The sequence below is a fragment of the Stenella coeruleoalba genome (genome assembly GCF_951394435.1).
Source record: "Stenella coeruleoalba genome assembly, chromosome: 1".
Lineage (NCBI taxonomy): Eukaryota > Metazoa > Chordata > Mammalia > Artiodactyla > Delphinidae > Stenella > Stenella coeruleoalba.
The window spans coordinates 95,096,702-95,115,635 of NC_137169.1; the positions used below are offsets into that span (position 1 = coordinate 95,096,702).

The 18,934-nt window shown below is 39.9% G+C and overlaps 1 protein-coding gene across 5 annotated transcripts; it reads left to right on the forward strand.

Moving 5' to 3' along the window:
* The first annotated feature begins 9,580 nt into the window (after positions 1 to 9,580).
* Positions 9,581 to 18,594, forward strand: PRPF38B (pre-mRNA processing factor 38B). Of its 5 annotated transcripts, XM_079915858.1 has the most exons (8): positions 9,581 to 10,135; positions 10,450 to 10,597; positions 10,854 to 10,909; positions 12,974 to 13,042; positions 13,322 to 13,473; positions 13,555 to 13,615; positions 15,652 to 15,875; positions 16,123 to 18,594. In XM_079915858.1, exons 1-8 carry the CDS (start codon positions 9,860 to 9,862, stop codon positions 16,973 to 16,975), a joined length of 1,839 nt encoding a protein of 612 aa, XP_079771984.1. In that variant the 5' UTR covers positions 9,581 to 9,859; the 3' UTR covers positions 16,976 to 18,594. The 5 variants fall into 5 exon arrangements, with proteins under 5 accessions (XP_079771984.1, XP_079771980.1, XP_079771981.1 ...); XM_079915854.1 differs by lacking the exons at positions 10,450 to 10,597; positions 10,854 to 10,909 and having other exon boundaries at positions 9,584 to 10,135; XM_079915855.1 differs by lacking the exons at positions 9,581 to 10,135; positions 10,450 to 10,597; positions 10,854 to 10,909 and having other exon boundaries at positions 12,759 to 13,052.
* The last annotated feature ends 340 nt before the right edge of the window (positions 18,595 to 18,934 follow it).

The window sequence follows — 18,934 nt, forward strand, 5'->3', positions numbered from 1 at the left end:
TTGGAATGTGTATCTCCCAGGACCTCTCGCCTTCCGAGATGGCCCAAACTCTGACTACTGGAGTGTGTATCTTCCTAAATAAACCTGTTTTCCCACTTAGCTCTGGGGCAGAGGCTCTTGCCTGCTCACTTGTATCCGTCACAAGCATGCTATATTAATAAATTCACTTCTTACCTATCACTTTGCCTCTCACTGAATTCCTTCTGCACTGAGACATAAAGAACTTGAACTTCAGTAAGTCCTGACTCCCCGTGAGTAATTTTAATTAAAAGACAGTGGTTCGAGGGAATTCCCTGATGGTCAGTGGTTATGAGGCAGTAGATAGATGGGCCCCAGACTGAGCAGCTGGAGTTTGTCCCCTGTGGACAGACACTCCAATGTGAAGACAATAGCAGAAGAGAGAAGCTGAGCCCTGCCCAGATAAGAGATAAAGAGACGACATATTTCTCATTCTCAAGGTCAAGGAGACCTTCCCAACTACACATGCACAGAAAGTTTCCTTGAAGGTCAAAAAGTGAGGGGGCACCACCTCATAGTAGGTGTTGTCAACCTACCCATAGACCTCTTCACTAGAATCCATCTTGGCTAAGAGATGTGTCCACACACGTGGGAGAACCCTGAGATATACCAAATATAGCCTCAGAGCCAGGCAAAACAAGATGACTGGCCAGAGGAAACCTGGAAGAAATGCCCCATATAAGTGATTTAAACTACCATGAGGGCGCAACTCTATCTCTGAGCCCACCCGTGTGTCTATTCACATGTACCCTTTTTCCTCCTAATAAACACTTCATTTGTTTCACTACTTTCTGTCTCTTTGTGGGAATTCATTTCTACAAAGCCAGTGGGCCAGGGCCTTCCCTGACACTGGACACTGTCCCTGGTGGTCTAATGGCTAGAATTCAGCGCTCTCACTGCCACAGCCTGACTCTGGCCAGATAACAGAAATCCTGCTTCAAGATGCTGCAGGCCAAGGCCACCAGAGATCAGTTAGGACTCTCCCTGGTAGAATAACTAAGATCCCACAAGCCACACAGCGTGACCAAAAAAACCAAAAAAACAAAAACAGTGGGTTCGAGTTCCAATCTGAATTTTGGCTGGGTTCAAATCCCATCTGAGTTGTGTAGTTTCAATAATATTTGGTCTCTTGTCCTCAGTTCCTGAAAACCCTTTAGAGCCATAAGGGGTGAATTAGATGTCATGGCCATATGTGGTTGCCCCATCGATAGCACTGTGAGTGAGAGTATTTCACTTAGAAGGGGCAATGTGTGTGCAAAGACCAAATAGAGAAAGGACTCATCCTGACAGTTATTACCCCTTGTATGATTTTCAAAGGTTTGAGATAAAACCTAAATATTCCTATTTCTTGTTAACAACTTAAATCTGCTATCAACAAGTTTATGAGGGACTTCCCTGTTGGTCCAGTGGTTAAGAATCCGCCTTCCAGAGCAGGGGACACAGGTTTGATCCCTGGTCGGAGAACTAAGATCCCATGTGCTGTGGGGCAACTCAGCCTGCACACCGCAACTACTGAGCCCTTGGGCCGCAACTACTGAGCCCGTGGGCCACAACTAGAGAGAAGCTTGCACACCACAACTAGAGAGAAACCTGCACGCTGCAACTAGAGAAGCCCATGCGCCACAATGAAGAGCCCACGCACCACAACGAAAAGATCCCGCATGAAAAAAAAAATCCCGCATGGCACAACTAAGACCTGACACAGCCAAATAAATTAATAAATATTTTTTAAAAAAAGATGTTGCAAGAAGAAAGGCAACTGGACATTCTAAAAACAAATGTTATTAAAAGAAAAAAAGTTTATGACCCATCTGCTGAGTAGATCATTCCCATCTGTAACCGTGGCCATGCTGTATGGTTGGCAACCACTCAGAAATGTCTCTGGCAAAACATTGTATCAGAATTTAGATTCCTAATAGGAAGTAAAAAGTTAACTTAGAGACTTAGGAAGAAAGTAAGACTGCAATAACATTTTCAAGGTGAATTTAGAATATTAAAAATATATATATATGCTATTTAGAAAATAGTAATGGCAAACACTAATGCCACAGAATGCGCTACAGTTCTAAGCACTTACATAGTTATCAAGAAATTTGATCTTCATGTTACTGAATCGGGTCCCAATGCTCGACTCTTACAAAATCAATACTCACAAGTGTTGATAAAAAGGAAAGTTGCCTTTAATCAGAATGCCAGCAATCTGGGGAGATGGTGGGCTCAACGTCCCCCAATAAACACCTCCAAAGATTCTGCTCGGCCATGAAAGCTTTCAAAGGGAAAACAGGGAAGTAACCTCAGTTAATCATTGAGACAGGGGGTCAGAGTCATTGCCATCCCCCACTGTGTGCAGACTTGTAAACTCCTCATGATCTTTCTTTAGGTGTTATCTTGTTCACACAGTTTGCTCTCGAGATTACTGAAGGGGAAGGTAGGGAAGAGATCTGGTCATCTGTTAATTACTTATTCTTCATTTCTACTTCTTTGATCTATGGAAAGAACCAACAGGTTAGGCAAAGTACTGTGCGATCAAAAGATTTGAAAGGTGTGCTAGGGCCAGAGATGAGTATAGCACGGGGGTGCCTGGTTTACGGTTAGTGACAAGACAAAAGGGTGCCTCCTGTAGTGAGCTCTTTCCTGCAAAGAGCTTTTTCCTACCCAAAGCTGCTCATAAAAAAATCTATGAGGTAGGTAATAATAACATCCTCATCTAAACAGATGAGAAAAGGTAAAGAAAAATGAAGGCAGAGAAAAATGAGGTGACTTGCCCAAATTAAAATGATAGAGCCAGAATTTAAATCTAGGTATTCTGGCTCCAGAGTCTGTGCTCTTAGCAACTGTTATACTGACTATGCTCCTTTTTTAACAGCAACATCTCAATTATGTGAAATGATGAAGATAAGGTTTTTTCAGATAACTAGGAGTTAATAATTTAACACTTAAGTAACTTTAATAATTTTATGTAAATTTTTCTGAAATTTACATGCCTTTTCTAAAATAATCCCATGCCTTAATAACCATAATTTAAATAATTCAGGTTCATTCTTAGGAATATGTTATCTTACATTGTGGTTACTCCTCCACCCTTGAATAAAACTGCTGCGTCTTTGAGAGACAAGTCTATCCTTCTCTGACATAAATTAACTTCCTGGATTGTCCTCACATTCATTGAAGACTTTGCATCAGTCTTACTCTCCGACCAAGTAAAACCAATAATTCATTCGTTTCTTCATTCAAGAATATTGTATATATTGAGAAATATATATATTTGGTCTTCATCCCCAGTCCTTGGCACTAGAGCTTCTTAAACGCTTGTTAATTTCCTGAGTGATAGGGGTGATAGGAGAACTTTTGTATAATTTTTGGTCTTAGTCCTCAGTTCCAAAAAAAAGAGCTTCTAAGATCCTTCAGATCTCTGGAATGATGAACGTCTTTTGTGTGTGTGTGTGTAATGAGTGCCATTTATACGCTAGTGAGGTGACTCTAGGTGGGCCCCTAGACAGCTTCACATTCAAACTGGTTGTCAGATAAACCAAATCAGGTAATTAGAAGGTTGAAACTTTCAGCCCCACCCCGACCTCATTGGCCTATGATTTAATCAAGCATCCCAATGTAATAGAACCTCACAAAACCCCTAAGTAATGGAGCTCAGAGGACTTCCAGGTTGATGAAGACATCCATGTGCCCGTATGCTGGTGCACCCCAAACTCCACAGGGATAGAAGCTCCTGCACTGAGGTCCTTTTAGACCTCACCCTATGTACCCCTTCATCTGGCTATTCTTTTATAATAAAGGATAGTATCCTTCATAATATCCTTTGTAATAGTAAGTAAAGTGTTTCTCTGAGTTCTGTGTGCTGTGATAGGAACTCAGGGAAGGTCAAGGAGGCTGAATGAAGCCTATTTCCTACAAACAAGAAACAGGGGGCACAGAGAGGACTTGTAGCCAGGAGGGCCCCGCAGCGTCCTGCTCCACTTCACCACTGCTTGTGACTGGTGCCTGAAGTTGGGCAGTTTTGTGGGACTGAGCCCTTAACCTGTGCAGTGTGTGCTAACTCTGAGGCGTTAGTGTCAGGATTTAATTAAATTATAGGAGACTCAGTTAATGTCCAAAGAGATGGAAAATTGGTTGGTGGGGGCAGGGGAAACCTCAAGCATTTGGTGTCAAATGTGTTGTGAGCAGTCAGTTTTCTTTTAAATATTTACTTACTACCCTCAAGGTGTCAATCATTGCCTACTGCTGGGAATAATTAGCTGAAAGACTTAGATCCTCTCTGGTCACTGAAGATGACAAATAAACAGATAATTACAGTGTATTCAGGACTAGCATTTGGCCAGTATGCATTTGTATGGCTGTACTGATTTTTCATATCACCCTGGAAAACAATTTAAGTACTATAATGGTGACAAACAATTCCCCAAACACACTTTTTTCTTTCATGCCTCAGAAGCCTTTGCATAGGCTAGCTCTAACTAAAATATAATTTTTTGCCTAGATAACTCCTAATAATTCTTTTTTCCCCTCAGTTTTGTTGAAAAATAATTGATATATATCACTGTGTAAGTTTAAGGCATACAGCTTGATGGTTTCATTTACATATATTGTGAAATGATTAAAATAGGTTCAGCTAACACCTAAAGTTCTTAAATCTCAACTCATACCTCATCTGATTCAGTACTTTGAAATCATAACCAAGGAAACAGGGGTAGATTTGTCTAACATCTTTGACTGTTGCTATTACAACCTATGAATTATTTCAGATTTTTAGTTCTTGGGTACTTTAGTCAATGGCTTCTTTTGTTATTTTAGGATTGTGGTTTGTTTTGAACAATAAAATGTTCAAAACATTAGAACATCTAATTTATGTTATTTTAGTTACACATAGCAATTATTTTAATTCTTTACTCATTTAGTCATAGACGATACATGTTTATCAAGCACCTTCTACATGCCAGGCTTTTTTTTTTTTTTTTTTAAAGAAATTGATGGCGGGACTTCTCTGGTGGTCCAGTGGGTAAGATTCTGGGCTCCCAATGCAGGGGGCCCGGGTTCAATCCCTGGTGGGGGAACTAGATCCCACATGCATGCCACAACTAAGAAGTCTGCAGGCCACAACTAAGACCTGGTGCAGCCTAAATAAATAAATATTAGAAAGAAAGAAAGAGAGAGAGAGAAAGAAAGAAAGAAAGAAGTTGATGGAAACACAAAAGAGTAACCAAAGGCATTTTTAAAAGAAAGAATGAAGTTGGAAGACCTAACCTACTTGATTTCAAAACCTACTACAGGGGGCTTCTCTGGTGGCACAGGGGTTAAGAATCTGCCTGCCAATGCAGGGGACATGGGTTCGAACCCTGGTTTGGGAAGATCCCACATGCCGCGGAGCAACTAAGCCCGTGCGCCACAACTACTGAGCCTGCGCTCTAGAGCCTGTGTGCCACAACTACTAAAGCCTGCGCGCCTAGAGCCTATGCTCCACGACAGGAGAGGCCACTGCAATGAAAAGCCCGCATACCACAACAAAGAGTAGCCCCCACTCGCCACAACTAGAGAAAGCCCGCGTGCAGCAACAAAGACCCAACGCAGCCAAAAATAAAATAAATTTTAAAAAACTCTACTACAGAGCTGTAGTAATCAAGGTAGTTTGGATTGGTGAAAAGATAAAGATCAATGGAACAGAGCAGAATCCAGAAGTAGATCCATACATGGTGGGTGAATTGATTTTTGACAAAGGTGCTAAAGCAGTTCAATAGGGAAATAAGTCTTTTCAACAAATGGTGCTGGATCAGCTGAATAGCCACGTGGAAAATAAAATGAAAATCAACTCCATCTCACATCATAGGCAAAAATTAACTCAAAATGTGTCAAATCCCAAACTATAAAACTTTTAGAAAATATAAGAGAATATCATTGTAACGTTAAGGCTGGCAGCGCTTAGAATGAAAACACAAATCATAAGCAAAACAAAAATTTGATAACTTGCAATTCATTAAAATAAAAAACTGCTATTTGAAAGACACCATTAATAAAATTAAAAGGCAAGGCACAGATTGTGTGAAAATCCTGCAACACATGTATCAAAGGACTTATATCCAGATCATGTAAAAAAACCTTCCAACTCAATAAGACAAACAAACTCATAAGGAAATGGGCAAAAGATTTGCAGTTACTTCACAACAGAAGATATACTAATGCCAGTAAGCACCTGAAATGATGTTCAACATCATTAGCCATAAGGGAAATGTAAATTAAAACCACAGTGAGATACCACTGCACACCCTTAAGAATGACTAAAATTAAAAAAAAAAAACTCATTATACCAAGTGTTGATGAGGATATGGAACAGTTGGAACTCTCATACATTGCTGGTGTGAATGTAAAATGGTGCAATCACCTTGGAAAACAGTTTGGCTGTTTCTTAAAAAGTTAAACATATATCTATTATATGTCTAGGTATTTAGCCTATGTCTAGGTATTTAGCCAAGAGAAACAAACTAATCTATATTGACAGAAAGTGGTTGCTGAGGATGGAGTTGGAAGGAGAGATTGGATTACAAAAGGGCACAAGAGAACTTTTGGGGGTGATGTATGGTTGTTACCTTGATTGTGGTGATAGTTTAATGGGTACGGAGATAGACCTAAGAGCCGCCCTCAAAATTTTCACCCCTGAAGTTAGAATTTGAAACCCTAACCCCCAAAGATGATGGCATTAGGAGGTGGGGCCTTTGGGAGGTACTTAAGTCATGAGGGTGGAGCCCTCACCAACAGGATTGGTGCTCTCATAAAAGAAACCTCAGAGAGCTTCCTCATCCCTATAATCTTGTGATTACACAGCTTGAAGGGGTCAGCCATGAACCAGGAAGTTGTCCCTTGGCCTTGGACTCTCCAGAACTCCAGAACTGTGAAAAATACATTTTTGTTGTTAATAAGCTACCCAGACTGTGGTATTTTGTTATGGCCCAAAAAGACTAAGACAATGAGGGTACATGTGTCAAAACAAAGCAAACCAAAAGTTCCCAGCTTCATCTATGTACAATGTAGTATTCTTAAGTTAAATATAACTTTTTTTAATGGGGATAATAGTTATATATTCAAACTGTTTTAGGGATTCATTGAATATGTCAAACACTTTATCCTACTACCTGGTTTGATACTTAGTTTGATGCCACTGAAACAGATATCAAACTTCAACCTCTCTACTAAGCTTTTCACTCAGAGTGTAGGGGTAAATGAATTTTTAAAGATTTAGGCAATTAGTAGGATTTGGCAATTAGTGTCACTGGGTAACTCAATAAAGTTATTACCAAGGCAAAAAATACACATAAAGGAAGAAGAACTTGGCTCAAAAAAAGTTTTTTTAATTAATTAATTTATTTATTTTTATTTTTGGCTGTGTTGGGTCTTCGTTGCTGCGCACGCTCTTTCTCTAGTTGTGGTGAGCAGGGGCTACTCTGTTGCGGTGCACAGGCTTCTCACTGCAGTGGCTTCTCTTGTGAAGCAGGGGCTCTAGGAGTGCGGGCTTCAGTAGTTGTGGCTCACGGGCTCAGTAGTTGTGACACGCAGGCTCAATAGTTGTGGCATGCAGGCTCTAGAGCACAGGCTCAGTAGTTGTGGTGCACGGGCTTAGTTGCTCTGCGGCATGTGGGATCTTCCTGGACCAGGGCTCAAACCCGTGTCCCCTGCACTGGCAGGAGGATTCCTAGCCCCTGCGCCACCAGGGAAGACCCTTCACTGTATTTTTAACTTAGTAATTCATTAGAGGCTGGATCATCTATTTTCCTTGGGAAGTAAGTTAGTATAAACTAATGTATAGAACAACAAGAAATTACTAGGAAGTTAAAAACCACTTCTGAAAGCTTTAGTTCTCCAATGTAAAATAAAGGAACTAAACAGGATGATCACTTATGTACTGCCCAGCTATAAATATTAATCACTCCAATCATTCATTTATTTCTCATTTATTTTTCCTTGCATTGTCATACCACTGTCTCCCGGTTTACCTCCTACCTCTCTGCTTGTCTTTTCTCTCCTGCTAGTTCATCAGGTGTGGATCTTCCCTAAGGTTTCTGTCTTATCCCTTTCCCCTCCTCTGTGTATAAGCCACAAATTAAGATCTCCACCTTCAAACTTCCTACTTCAACAGTTCCTAGGCAAGAATAAATGATTAAACGTGCCACGATGGGGCTTCCCTGGTGGCGCAGTGGTTGAGAGTCTGCCTGCCGTTGCAGGGGACACGGGTTCGTGCCCCGGTCCGGGAAGATCCCACATGCCGCGGTGCGGCTAGGCCCGTGAGCCATGGCCGCTGAGCCTGCGGGTCTGGAGCCTGTGCTCCGCAACGGGAGAGGCCACAACAGTGAGAGGCCCGCATACCGCAAAAAAAAAGTGCCACGATGAGCAATCAAATAGGATGGAGAATGAAAAACGTCATTGGATTTTGGCAATTAGGATAACACTGAGTGAGCCATCCAAGGTTTTGAGTAGGGAGTGCTGCACTTTTGGAACGATGAGTCTGGCAACACTCTGTGAAGAATGAATTGGAGCCAGAGAATGTTATGAATATTAGCATCTTAAAGTGACTTTGGGGTCACAGATGTAACCCTTGGGTTTAAATGTCATTAAATTCCTAATGTTTCATCTTGGCATTCCAGGCACTTAGGGGGCCCAATTCCTCTCTAGTCATTACTCTCCCATAAGCATATTTCCTGGCTCCTGTCAACCAGACTGTTTACCCTCTAACAAGCTTGATCTTCCCTTCTTCTATATATACTCAGGCTGCTTTCTGTCAATAAAACTGCCCATACCTGCAGAAACTTCAGTGCCTTTTGTAGCCTTCTCTTAGCTCCTAAACACCATGAATCTCCTCTAGGTTAACAGTAGCTTTTGAGAGATGAGACCGATTCTGACTCATTCTCGCACCCACCACCTTCTTCCACCTCTTCTATCCCCATTCACTCATAGTGCATCCGCAGAATGGAAGTACTCGAGTAGGAAGGAAAGAAGTCATGTAACAAATGGCGCTACAGGTACAGTAGCTCTTTTAATGCTAAAATGGTTTTTGAACAGCCAAGCAAGACGCTATCCCCTTAATGTTGAATAAATTTAGGCTCAAATAATAAGATCTCCAGTCGGACCCTACAGCCTAGCGGAGGACAGAAGGACTTTGCATTGCAATCACATGAAGGTGTGAGATCCTATCATCCCTTCCAGAGAATACGAAAACTGTGAACTCAGGAGACTCGTTTACTCCACAGGAGTCAAGAGTCACGAATTTGCAAGCACACAGCCATGCGAACGCCTTCCTGCTCGGCTTCCGACAGGAGAAACCGGGGCCGCAGTCCAAACATTAAAACATACAAATTGGACCTAAAACCCAACCCCGGCCCCCAAATTCCGAGCACAAACATCCTAATAGATAGGCAGCTGAGGCCAGCGCCGCGACCACAGCGTGCACAGAACGCGCGGAACTAGGAAGAGGAATCGCCAGCCCACCTGGGCGTCTCTGATTGGCCGCCGGCTAAGCTTGGAACTCTGGGGCGTGTGCCGTCACATCCGCCGGGACCGCCATCTTGTTCCCAGGGGCAGTTGGCGGAAGAGATCGCGCTCCCAGGCCGCCGGCTAGCTTTCTGCTTGGATTTCTCGCGGCCCGCGATTCGGCCTCTGCTCTCGACTCGGGGTCCATTCGTCGGTGTCCCGGTTGCCCTCCCTCACCCGGCTGGGGCACAGCGAGGAGGCCCCATCTTCCGACGGCGTTCCATGGAGTAGGGTCCCGGACCGTTGTCCCGAAGAGCGAGATTGAGCTTCGCCCCCTCCCCCTCCCTTCTCCCTCCCTCCTTCCTTCCGCCGCAACATGGCTAACAACAGCCCCGCGCTGACAGGCAACTCGCAGCCGCAACACCAGGCGGCCGCAGCCGCGGCCCAGCAGCAGCAGCAGTGCGGCGGCGGTGGCGCCACCAAGCCAGCAGTCTCGGGCAAGCAGGGCAATGTGCTGCCGCTGTGGGGCAACGAAAAGACTATGAATCTCAACCCCATGATCTTGACCAATATCCTGTCGTCGCCTTACTTCAAAGTGCAGCTCTACGAGCTCAAAACCTACCACGAGGTGGTGGACGAGATCTACTTTAAGGTACGAAGCGTCTGGACCTGGGAGGTGGGGACTAAGTTCCGAGGAGGGGGTACGGAGGAAACGGGCGGAGGCGGCCCCCGAGGTCTGATCATTTGTAGGTGGGGGAGGGTTGGGCGGAGGGGGAAGCTGTGGCCAGTAGTCCGCCAGGGAGGGGTCAAACTGGGGCCGCCCTCTCATTTCCTTTTCAGATTTTTAGGGCCGGGAGAGCCCGCCGCCATTGATCTCTCCTCCCCCAGTCTCCAGCCCGCCCCTGGGGGGGGAGTTGGACGGGAGGAGTGGGGGAGAGGAGAAACGAATAACTGAAGTCTCTCCAGTTTACAGCTTTAAATTTATTTATTTTGACGTGGATCTACTCGGCGCCAACTTGTTGGTGCTTCTCCCGCTCACCCCGGGCCAGGGCGTGTATTGACTTCAGTGTTGGCCTCGTGTTGTTGGTATTCACTATCCGATCCAGACAGGGAAGTGGTCAGTGTGTTTGTCGGGTGGGGTGGGAGGGTTGAGGGTGGAGAGGTACAAGTGGAAAAAGATGTACCGAAGGCCTGGAAATTTTCGCAGCAGGAAGTCAGGAGTAAGTGGTCTCAGTCACCTGTGCATTGGGCTTATTTAGAATTATCTGGGCCCTGGGCTTCTGCGGCAGGGTCGGTGCTGGCTTGGCTGTGCTGGGGAGCTCACCTGGCGCCTCCTCACTGCACTCTTGTCTCAGTTCTTGTTTCGTTAGCAGGATTGACTCAGTCTTGCAGCGAGGCTCGGAGCAGCCCAGGGTCGCAGGTAGAGGTATGCATTATTAATCATGCTCAATCGCCATAAATGCATTTCCCTGGTTAAATGAACGGCTAATTAGATTTTTTTTTTTTTTTTTTTTTTTTGGCCACTGGTTTTGGTCTTTTCTTCACGAATTTGGTAGGTTTTCTCCACTTACTTGCAAATTATGTAGTTTTAAAAATATATTCCAGGCCTCCTAAGGTAAATTTATATTTTAAAGGATATTAATAAGTCTTAACAATCTTTAAATACTTAAACTAGGACATCTGATATAATGCAATCCATTTTGCCTATATTGACTCTTAAAAACACTTGACAGACCACATAAAGTATTTTCCGTGACCTGAATATATCTGTAGAGGTGTTAAGGAAATTTTCTTTATTTGCTTTTAGGTTTTGTTTTGGCCACCTTTTCCCCAATTAAGGCCTACTAAGGGATTTTGAGATATTACTTAGTTTTGATAGAAGAACTCATTTTGAAAATACAGTTCAACTTTGGGTATATAAAGTAAACTGAAATTTTGGTGTTCTCTTACAAGAGTATTGTAAGTAATTGTTATACTGTGAACTAGTTTTTTTAAAAGGTAAGGCCTTTTTCAGAATGGATACAATATGGCGAATATTTAACCCTTAGCTTTATTTATGTAGTAAACTTCAATCAGTTGAAAATAGGGTTCCTGCTCCTTCTGTAGCAGGTTCTGTTTAATAACATAGGCAGGTGTTAATGCGATAGAGGAAAAGCTTGTTTTCAAATTTCACATACTGTGTTTTGAAACACTTAACATTATACTACAAATTACTTAGATTTAGTTATAAAACTAAAGACTCGGGTTTTGTTGTCCATATCAAATGATCATTGAAATGCGTAGGCTTCCAATTTTGTAACTCGATTTTGTATGGCATCCACCCCTTTGGTTAGCCTTTAAGGAATTGAAACATCTTTTTTACAGCAAGCTGGGGGAAGAAGATGAAACAGTAAAGCAGTGCAGTAATCCACTGAACAAAATAGTGTAGTGCTTACATTTAAATACATGCTTTTCTGCCTGAAGCCACTGAAAAAGACTATGGTGTGTAATCATGGGTGGGTGGAAATGAGGTTTTAGAAATACGTAATGAACGAACAGGATTTCATTTTTGTTTCAAGTTGAGAAACAAATATGGATCTTATCTCTCTAAAATACCTTTGTCATATCTGTTGTAGAGCTAATATTCTTTCTTTGCTGTTTTTAGGTGAAGTATGTGGTTTTTATAGGGTGCCCCACCTTAGCAAAGACCTGTATTTTTGAGTATACTCAACGTAACAAGTCACGGTTTCTCAGTTTTTGATACAGTTTATATTCTGGGAAAAAATTGAATTAGTTCCTGTAATTAGGCTGAAAATAAAGTATACAGTAATAAGAATGACATATGTGTAGGTATGGCCTTTGTAACTTCATTTTCAGTCAGGAATGAACATAATGCCTGATTGTGGTTTTAAAAAAAATGTGTGAGTAAAGTTCCATGATTTTGCATCAGAAGTAATTTCTGTTACTGTTTTAGCATGCTTTTTTCAAGTTTCTTCCTTATTTTATAATGTGGAATTTTAAATCACCATAAAATTGAAATATTAAGCTTATTTGAAAGGCTTTTTGGAATAAATACTTAAACTTTGTTAATACTTTTTGCTTTAAGTTGGAGCATTAAATCCATTTTAAAATGAGAATTTTTTTAAGCAATTCATAATAAAATACAAAATTGATCATTAATTTTTTTTTTTTACAAGTGTATGAGACTAGACATTTCCTGTCTCCACATGTATCTGCTCTCTACAGAGCTACTTTAATGGGGTTTCTGCTGTAAACCTGTTGAGGTTTTGTTAAACCCTAGTAGCTTTATTGATGCTATTTAAATAAGCAGTTTTCAAAGATGGTTTACATACTTAATGTGTGTAAACAAAATGTATACATCATGTCAAAATACCCAACTTCCAGACTTTTAGAAGAGCTGCTCTATTATGGATTGGGGTTTACTCGAATCATACTGTTTAAAAAAATTCGAAGTATGAATGTTTGTTGTGTTTCTCTTTTCTATTTTCAGGTCACACATGTTGAACCATGGGAGAAAGGAAGCAGGAAAACAGCTGGCCAAACAGGGATGTGCGGAGGGGTAAGTAGAAGTACGTGCATTTTTCAGTTTTTCTGTGTCTGATAACTAAGTTTATGTTCAGAAAACTGGAAGTCTTTCAGTTTCATACCAAATTACAATTAGTTTGTGTTTTTTAAAAATCTAAATTCAAGTGTTCCGTGGGGTTAGAAAAACATTTTTTATGCTCTGTTTTCAGTTCTGGATTATATCTTGTTACTAATACCTAACAGGATTAATCAATTGGTCCTGAGTATCTTTGTTAATTATTTTACAACTCTTTCTTAATTCCTTTCCTTAAAGGTTCGAGGTGTTGGGACAGGAGGAATTGTTTCTACAGCTTTTTGCCTGTTATACAAATTATTTACTCTGAAGCTAACTCGCAAGCAAGTGATGGGTCTTATAACACACACAGACTCTCCATATATTAGAGCCCTTGGATTTATGTATATAAGGTGAAGCCTGCATTTCTCTACATTTTCAATAAATATCTCATTTTAATTGACCTAAGCCTAATCACTCTTTCATAATTCTAGGTACACACAGCCCCCTACAGATCTATGGGATTGGTTTGAATCCTTCCTTGATGATGAAGAGGTATGTCAACAAGGGTAATAGTTTTCTTCTGATTACTCTCATTTTTTAATAATCTTTTATATATTGGTGGTTTAACATCTTCCAGAATTTTCTGTGCTTAAATTTATTTCACTCACATACTTTTGGAATTAATGTCCTATTATTAAGATTGGGGTGGATTTTATATGTCTTAGGTTAAACTTCTTAAGTTTGATTCTCACATTTCAAAATTGTTTATATGTATTTTGGTAACTATTAAAAATTTTCTCTTCCTAATTGTGTTCTGTGTGTTGTACTGATCTTGACTTGTACAGTTGATAGTGAGTTTTTAAAATTGGCCATGCTCAAGATTGAGATGGTAAGACATGCACATAGAAATATTAATTACTGGGTTTTTTTCTGGAACTTTTCAGTTCTTTATCCTGTAACTTCTTCCAAACATTAATACTCCCACTTGCATAGGAATGCAGAATTGAGCTGGGTGGAACTTAAATAGGCTGAAAGTTTAGATGATTTGTTTGAGGTGATCAAAATATTTCAATTCCAGCTTTCTAACTCTTTTATACTATACATTTTTATAAAGTTAGAAGGAAACCTTCTCTTTAATAGTTTAGAATTTTTTTAAATTATAAAACTAGCTTGCCATTCAAGCTTAATAAGGTTGAGCTTGTTACATATGTTCAGAAAGTTACGTTAGAAAACATTACTGTGTCAGATTTAAACCATACATGTATTAAAGTCCAAGATCTCAAAAGGATCTTAACAATGAGCACTGTTTTCCATATATCAATCCCCACCACTACTTTATGTTTTAAGGTTCATAAAGTAAGCTGAGTGGTGTTTTAGTCGACCTGTTTAAAACGTTTATCCAAAGAATTGGTTGAATTAAAGGATAGTTCTAATGGAAATCTTTCTAGTGTGTTTTTATTATTACATGCGTAGCTAAAAAAATCTCACTCGTGTAGACATGGAGAATTTTTCTCTGCATTTTTTTGGCCTATTTACGAGCTGTTTAATATCTCAGAAGAGGCCAAAAGTGTGTTAGGTGATAAATCACAATCTATAAAGTTTTTTCTTTTTAGGTGAGATTTTGCAGGCTGAGGCACTTTTCCCTTCTATATTTAAAAAGCATGTCCCGCTTCATAATTGGTATTAGGCTTGTTTCTGAATGCTTCTGTTTAATCTGTTTTTTATTGTGTTTACAAACCTGAGGCTCTCTGTTTAAGCTAACTTATTGTTTTCTTCCTTAGATATCTGCAGCGATTATATTTGGAAATACTGTATATCTGAACACTTAAATGTGTGTGAGTGCAAGCAGTTTTACCTTTAGCTCTTGTTTTCCTGTTTAGATAACAAATCTCACTTTCCTTGTGTGCTTGCACTATAGGTTTGGGACTGACAATAGCTGACTAACATGTCCTGAGCTGTGAGAGGGCATAGCAAGAAGGCCTTCATGCGGTAATGACCCTTTTCAGAGACAATGGTCATCATGGATTATGCGTTTCCAATTATTTGTTCATTTATTTATTTTCTACATAACTCTAAATTAGAAACCTCACTGCTTCATGGCAGTTGGTTTGCTATTGCTTCCAGTTTTATTAGGGCTTCATTTTATATTAGAGCTGTTAAAAGATAATCTTTAGACAGGAATTGTTTGAAGCAGTTCATATGTAGCTAGGTTACACTGCTAGGAATGATGTGTGCAAACGTGTCCACAGAAATAAAGTATATACTTAGTAGGTATGTGGAATGTAAATTGTTGACTGTTCCAAATAGTTTAGTAATGTAGGGGGGTGTTTCATATTCTTGTTAACTGAGTGAAGTCACTTCTCTTTCTGTCCATGAGGCTGCAGGGTTTGTTCTCACCTGCATGCACACACTAAGCCCAGATATTTCTCTGTATCATTCATTACCAGATTAGAAAGGTACACAAATTGAAATTTTTGTTAGAATTTTTTTGTATTTGAGATTCCAAAGATGGTTATATTTTTATAGTATTCTTGTGTTTTTTGAGATAATTTTTTTTGACGGCCAGGGTATCTTTTGTGTTTCTGTAGGACCTAGATGTGAAGGCTGGTGGAGGCTGCGTAATGACCATTGGAGAAATGCTACGGTCTTTTCTCACAAAACTGGAGTGGTTTTCCACTTTGTTTCCAAGAATTCCGGTTCCAGTTCAGAAGAATATCGATCAACAGATTAAAACCCGACCAAGAAAAATCAAGAAAGATGGAAAGGAAAGCGCTGAGGAAATAGACAGACATGTTGAACGCAGGCGTTCAAGGTGATGTGACTCTTGGGTTACACTTATTTTTAAAATATGCTTTACACAAAGGTTCTATTTGTCACCTTTTCCCCACTTTCTGCCCTTCAGGGCATTTTCCACAAAATTATGCATCTGTAAATGAGAACAGGCAAATATTTTGCTTTAATTATTCTTGACATGTAACACTGATGGAAGTTAAATTTTTATGGTATGTTTTATTCATTCAAGTTTTTTTCTCCCCCTCCCCCACTTTCCTAAATATTAGGTCTCCAAGGAGATCACTGAGTCCACGGAGGTCCCCAAGAAGATCCAGAAGTAGAAGCCATCATCGGGAGGGCCATGGGTCTTCTAGTTTTGATCGAGAATTAGAAAGAGAGAAAGAACGCCAGCGACTAGAGCGTGAAGCCAAAGAAAGGGAAAAAGAAAGGCGAAGATCCCGAAGTATTGATCGGGGGCTAGAACGCAGGCATAGCAGGAGTAGGGAAAGACATAGAAGCCGTAGTCGAAGTCGTGATAGGAAAGGGGATAGAAGGGACAGGGATCGGGAAAGAGAGAAAGAAAATGAGAGAGGTAGAAGACGAGATCGTGACTATGATAAGGAAAGAGGTAATGACCGAGAAAAGGAGAGGTCAAGAGAACGGTCCAAGGAACGGAGAAGTAGGGGTGAGGTAGAAGAAAAGAAATATAAAGAAGACAAAGATGATAGGCGGCATAGAGATGACAAAAAAGATTCCAAGAAAGAGAAAAAACATAGTAGAAGTAGAAGCAGAGAAAGAAAACATAGAAGTAGGAGTAGAAGTAGAAATGCAGGGAAACGAAGTAGAAGTAGGAGCAAAGAGAAATCAAGTAAACATAAAAATGAAAGTAAAGAAAAATCAAATAAACGGAGTAGAAGTGGCAGTCAAGGAAGAACTGACAGTGTTGAAAAATCAAGAAAACGGGAACATAGCCCCAGCAAAGAAAAATCTAGGAAGCGTAGCAGAAGCAAAGAACGTTCCCACAAACGAGATCACAGTGATAGCAAGGACCAGTCTGACAAACATGATCGCCGAAGGAGCCAAAGCATAGAACCAGAGAGCCAAGAAAAACAACATAAAAACAAAGAGGAGACTGTGTGAAAATTTTTTGTAAAAGTGGATCACATTGAATCCTATAAATGTTGGGTTAAATCTGCTTTTTTTTTTCCTCCCAAGTTGAGATTGTGCAGTAGTTACACACTCTTCAAGCTCCCTGTAGGCTGCATTTTCATTTCCTCTTTTGTGTAGGGAAGTGCCTTTGTAATCCCATTTATTGCATTGATGTTTTCACCCAACTGTTGAGTTTGATACATGATGCACAGATTGTTCTTGCATTTTATTGTTTGTTTTTGAGATGTACAGTCTGTACATATGTCCTGAAAATGTTTTAATTCCGTTGGCATGGTTGCCATGTTGGTTAAATTTGTATAAGGCAATAAAATGCCACTAATTCTATTTTTGTTTTGTAGGTGTGGGATTATGGTTTGTGTACTGAAGTTAGCATGACTGTGCTTTTCGTAATAGAATGCTAAAAACTATGAAAATGGATCTTGGATGTCTATCATAGGAGAATTTCATGCTTTCAGTGTACATGAAGGCAGCAGTTGTAGGATTAACATTCTTGTCCACTGTATATTATCTTGGAAGGCTCTTGTTAATATGTTAAACCTAATATTCTCCACAATTAACTTTAGAGAGAATTTAGGAGAAGTTAGTTTCTGATGCAGAGGTTTCAATTAGGCTGTGATTTGATCAAAAGTCCTTTTAGCATTCTACCTCAAAGGGACACTATTAGTATGCCTAAAATTTATTCACTTAGTTTTCCTTTTTTATTTGAAAAAATACATGACATGTAATCTTTTTCTTGAATTTTTCAGAGTTTAAAGTACTATATAAAAGGAGAAATTAATGTCTAAAGCCTAGCATTCTTGCAGCAACCCTATACTAACGTGAAATTGGGAGAGGGTGGGGCAGATGAGTAGAGAAATAGATGTAAGCCTCAAGCTTCCAAAGCATTTTTATAAATGGAAAATACTTAAATTATGAAACAGCTTGATATAGTGTCCTTTTTTTAAATTCAAAACTTTTTTTTATTGATAATGAAGATTGCTGTTTGAGTTTTTAAACTTAATCTAGAACAGAGAAGTATTAAAAGTAATGCTATGCTGCATTATTTAAGATAATCAGCAGATTATTTGATAGATTGTTCTTATGACTTGTATTCTGATTACAGAGAAGGATCATGAGTGTGGAATAAATACTGGATTAAATCCTTTATCCTGGGTGTCGGCTTTTCCCCATTTGTTAACATTTATAAGGTATTTTTACTGTGGAAATAGAATGTAAGTAGAGTCACACTTTGTGTAGAGGGATATCTTAGCGCCCAGATGACAAGTGAATTTTAAATGTGTAGATAGAATTGGATGTATGTGATAGCCAGTAATCCTTACTACTACAGTTCTTAATGGCAGTTCCCTTTGTCCTTGGGTGTTATGTGTGTCACTAGGTTGTTCCTTGGATTGGATGATTACTTAGTTTCACATCAGAGGTCCTTATTGAGGGACTTTGCACTTGGATTACATATTAGAATAATTTAAAATTTGGACTTGAAGGAACTTTTAAAAGATAACTCATCCATTTCTTTTTAGAACAGAGAAATAGAGGTCCAAAGTGATTTGTTCAGTCATTGCTAGGACTAAAAGTGAGTCTTCCTCACAGTGTATACCATATTAACATTTTTTTTATCTCACTGTTCATATTGGCCAACTGATGGGCACCCAGAAGCCACCTTGCAAAAAGTGTTAAATGGGACAAAGGAGTACAATTGGAAAAGTCCTTCATATGTGGGCTTAACATTTGTACCTACCTAACTCCAGAAAAATTTCATTAAATGAAGGAATTCTTCTATGAAGATGCTATGTTTTTTCTTTTAAGAGTAGAATATTCAGTCATCTAAACTGCGCATCAAGTGAATTAACACTACACATGTAGAAATTAGAAACTGTTGCTGAGTGATGAAAGCCAATAGATTTATCTTTGAAAATTTTAGCATACCTAAAT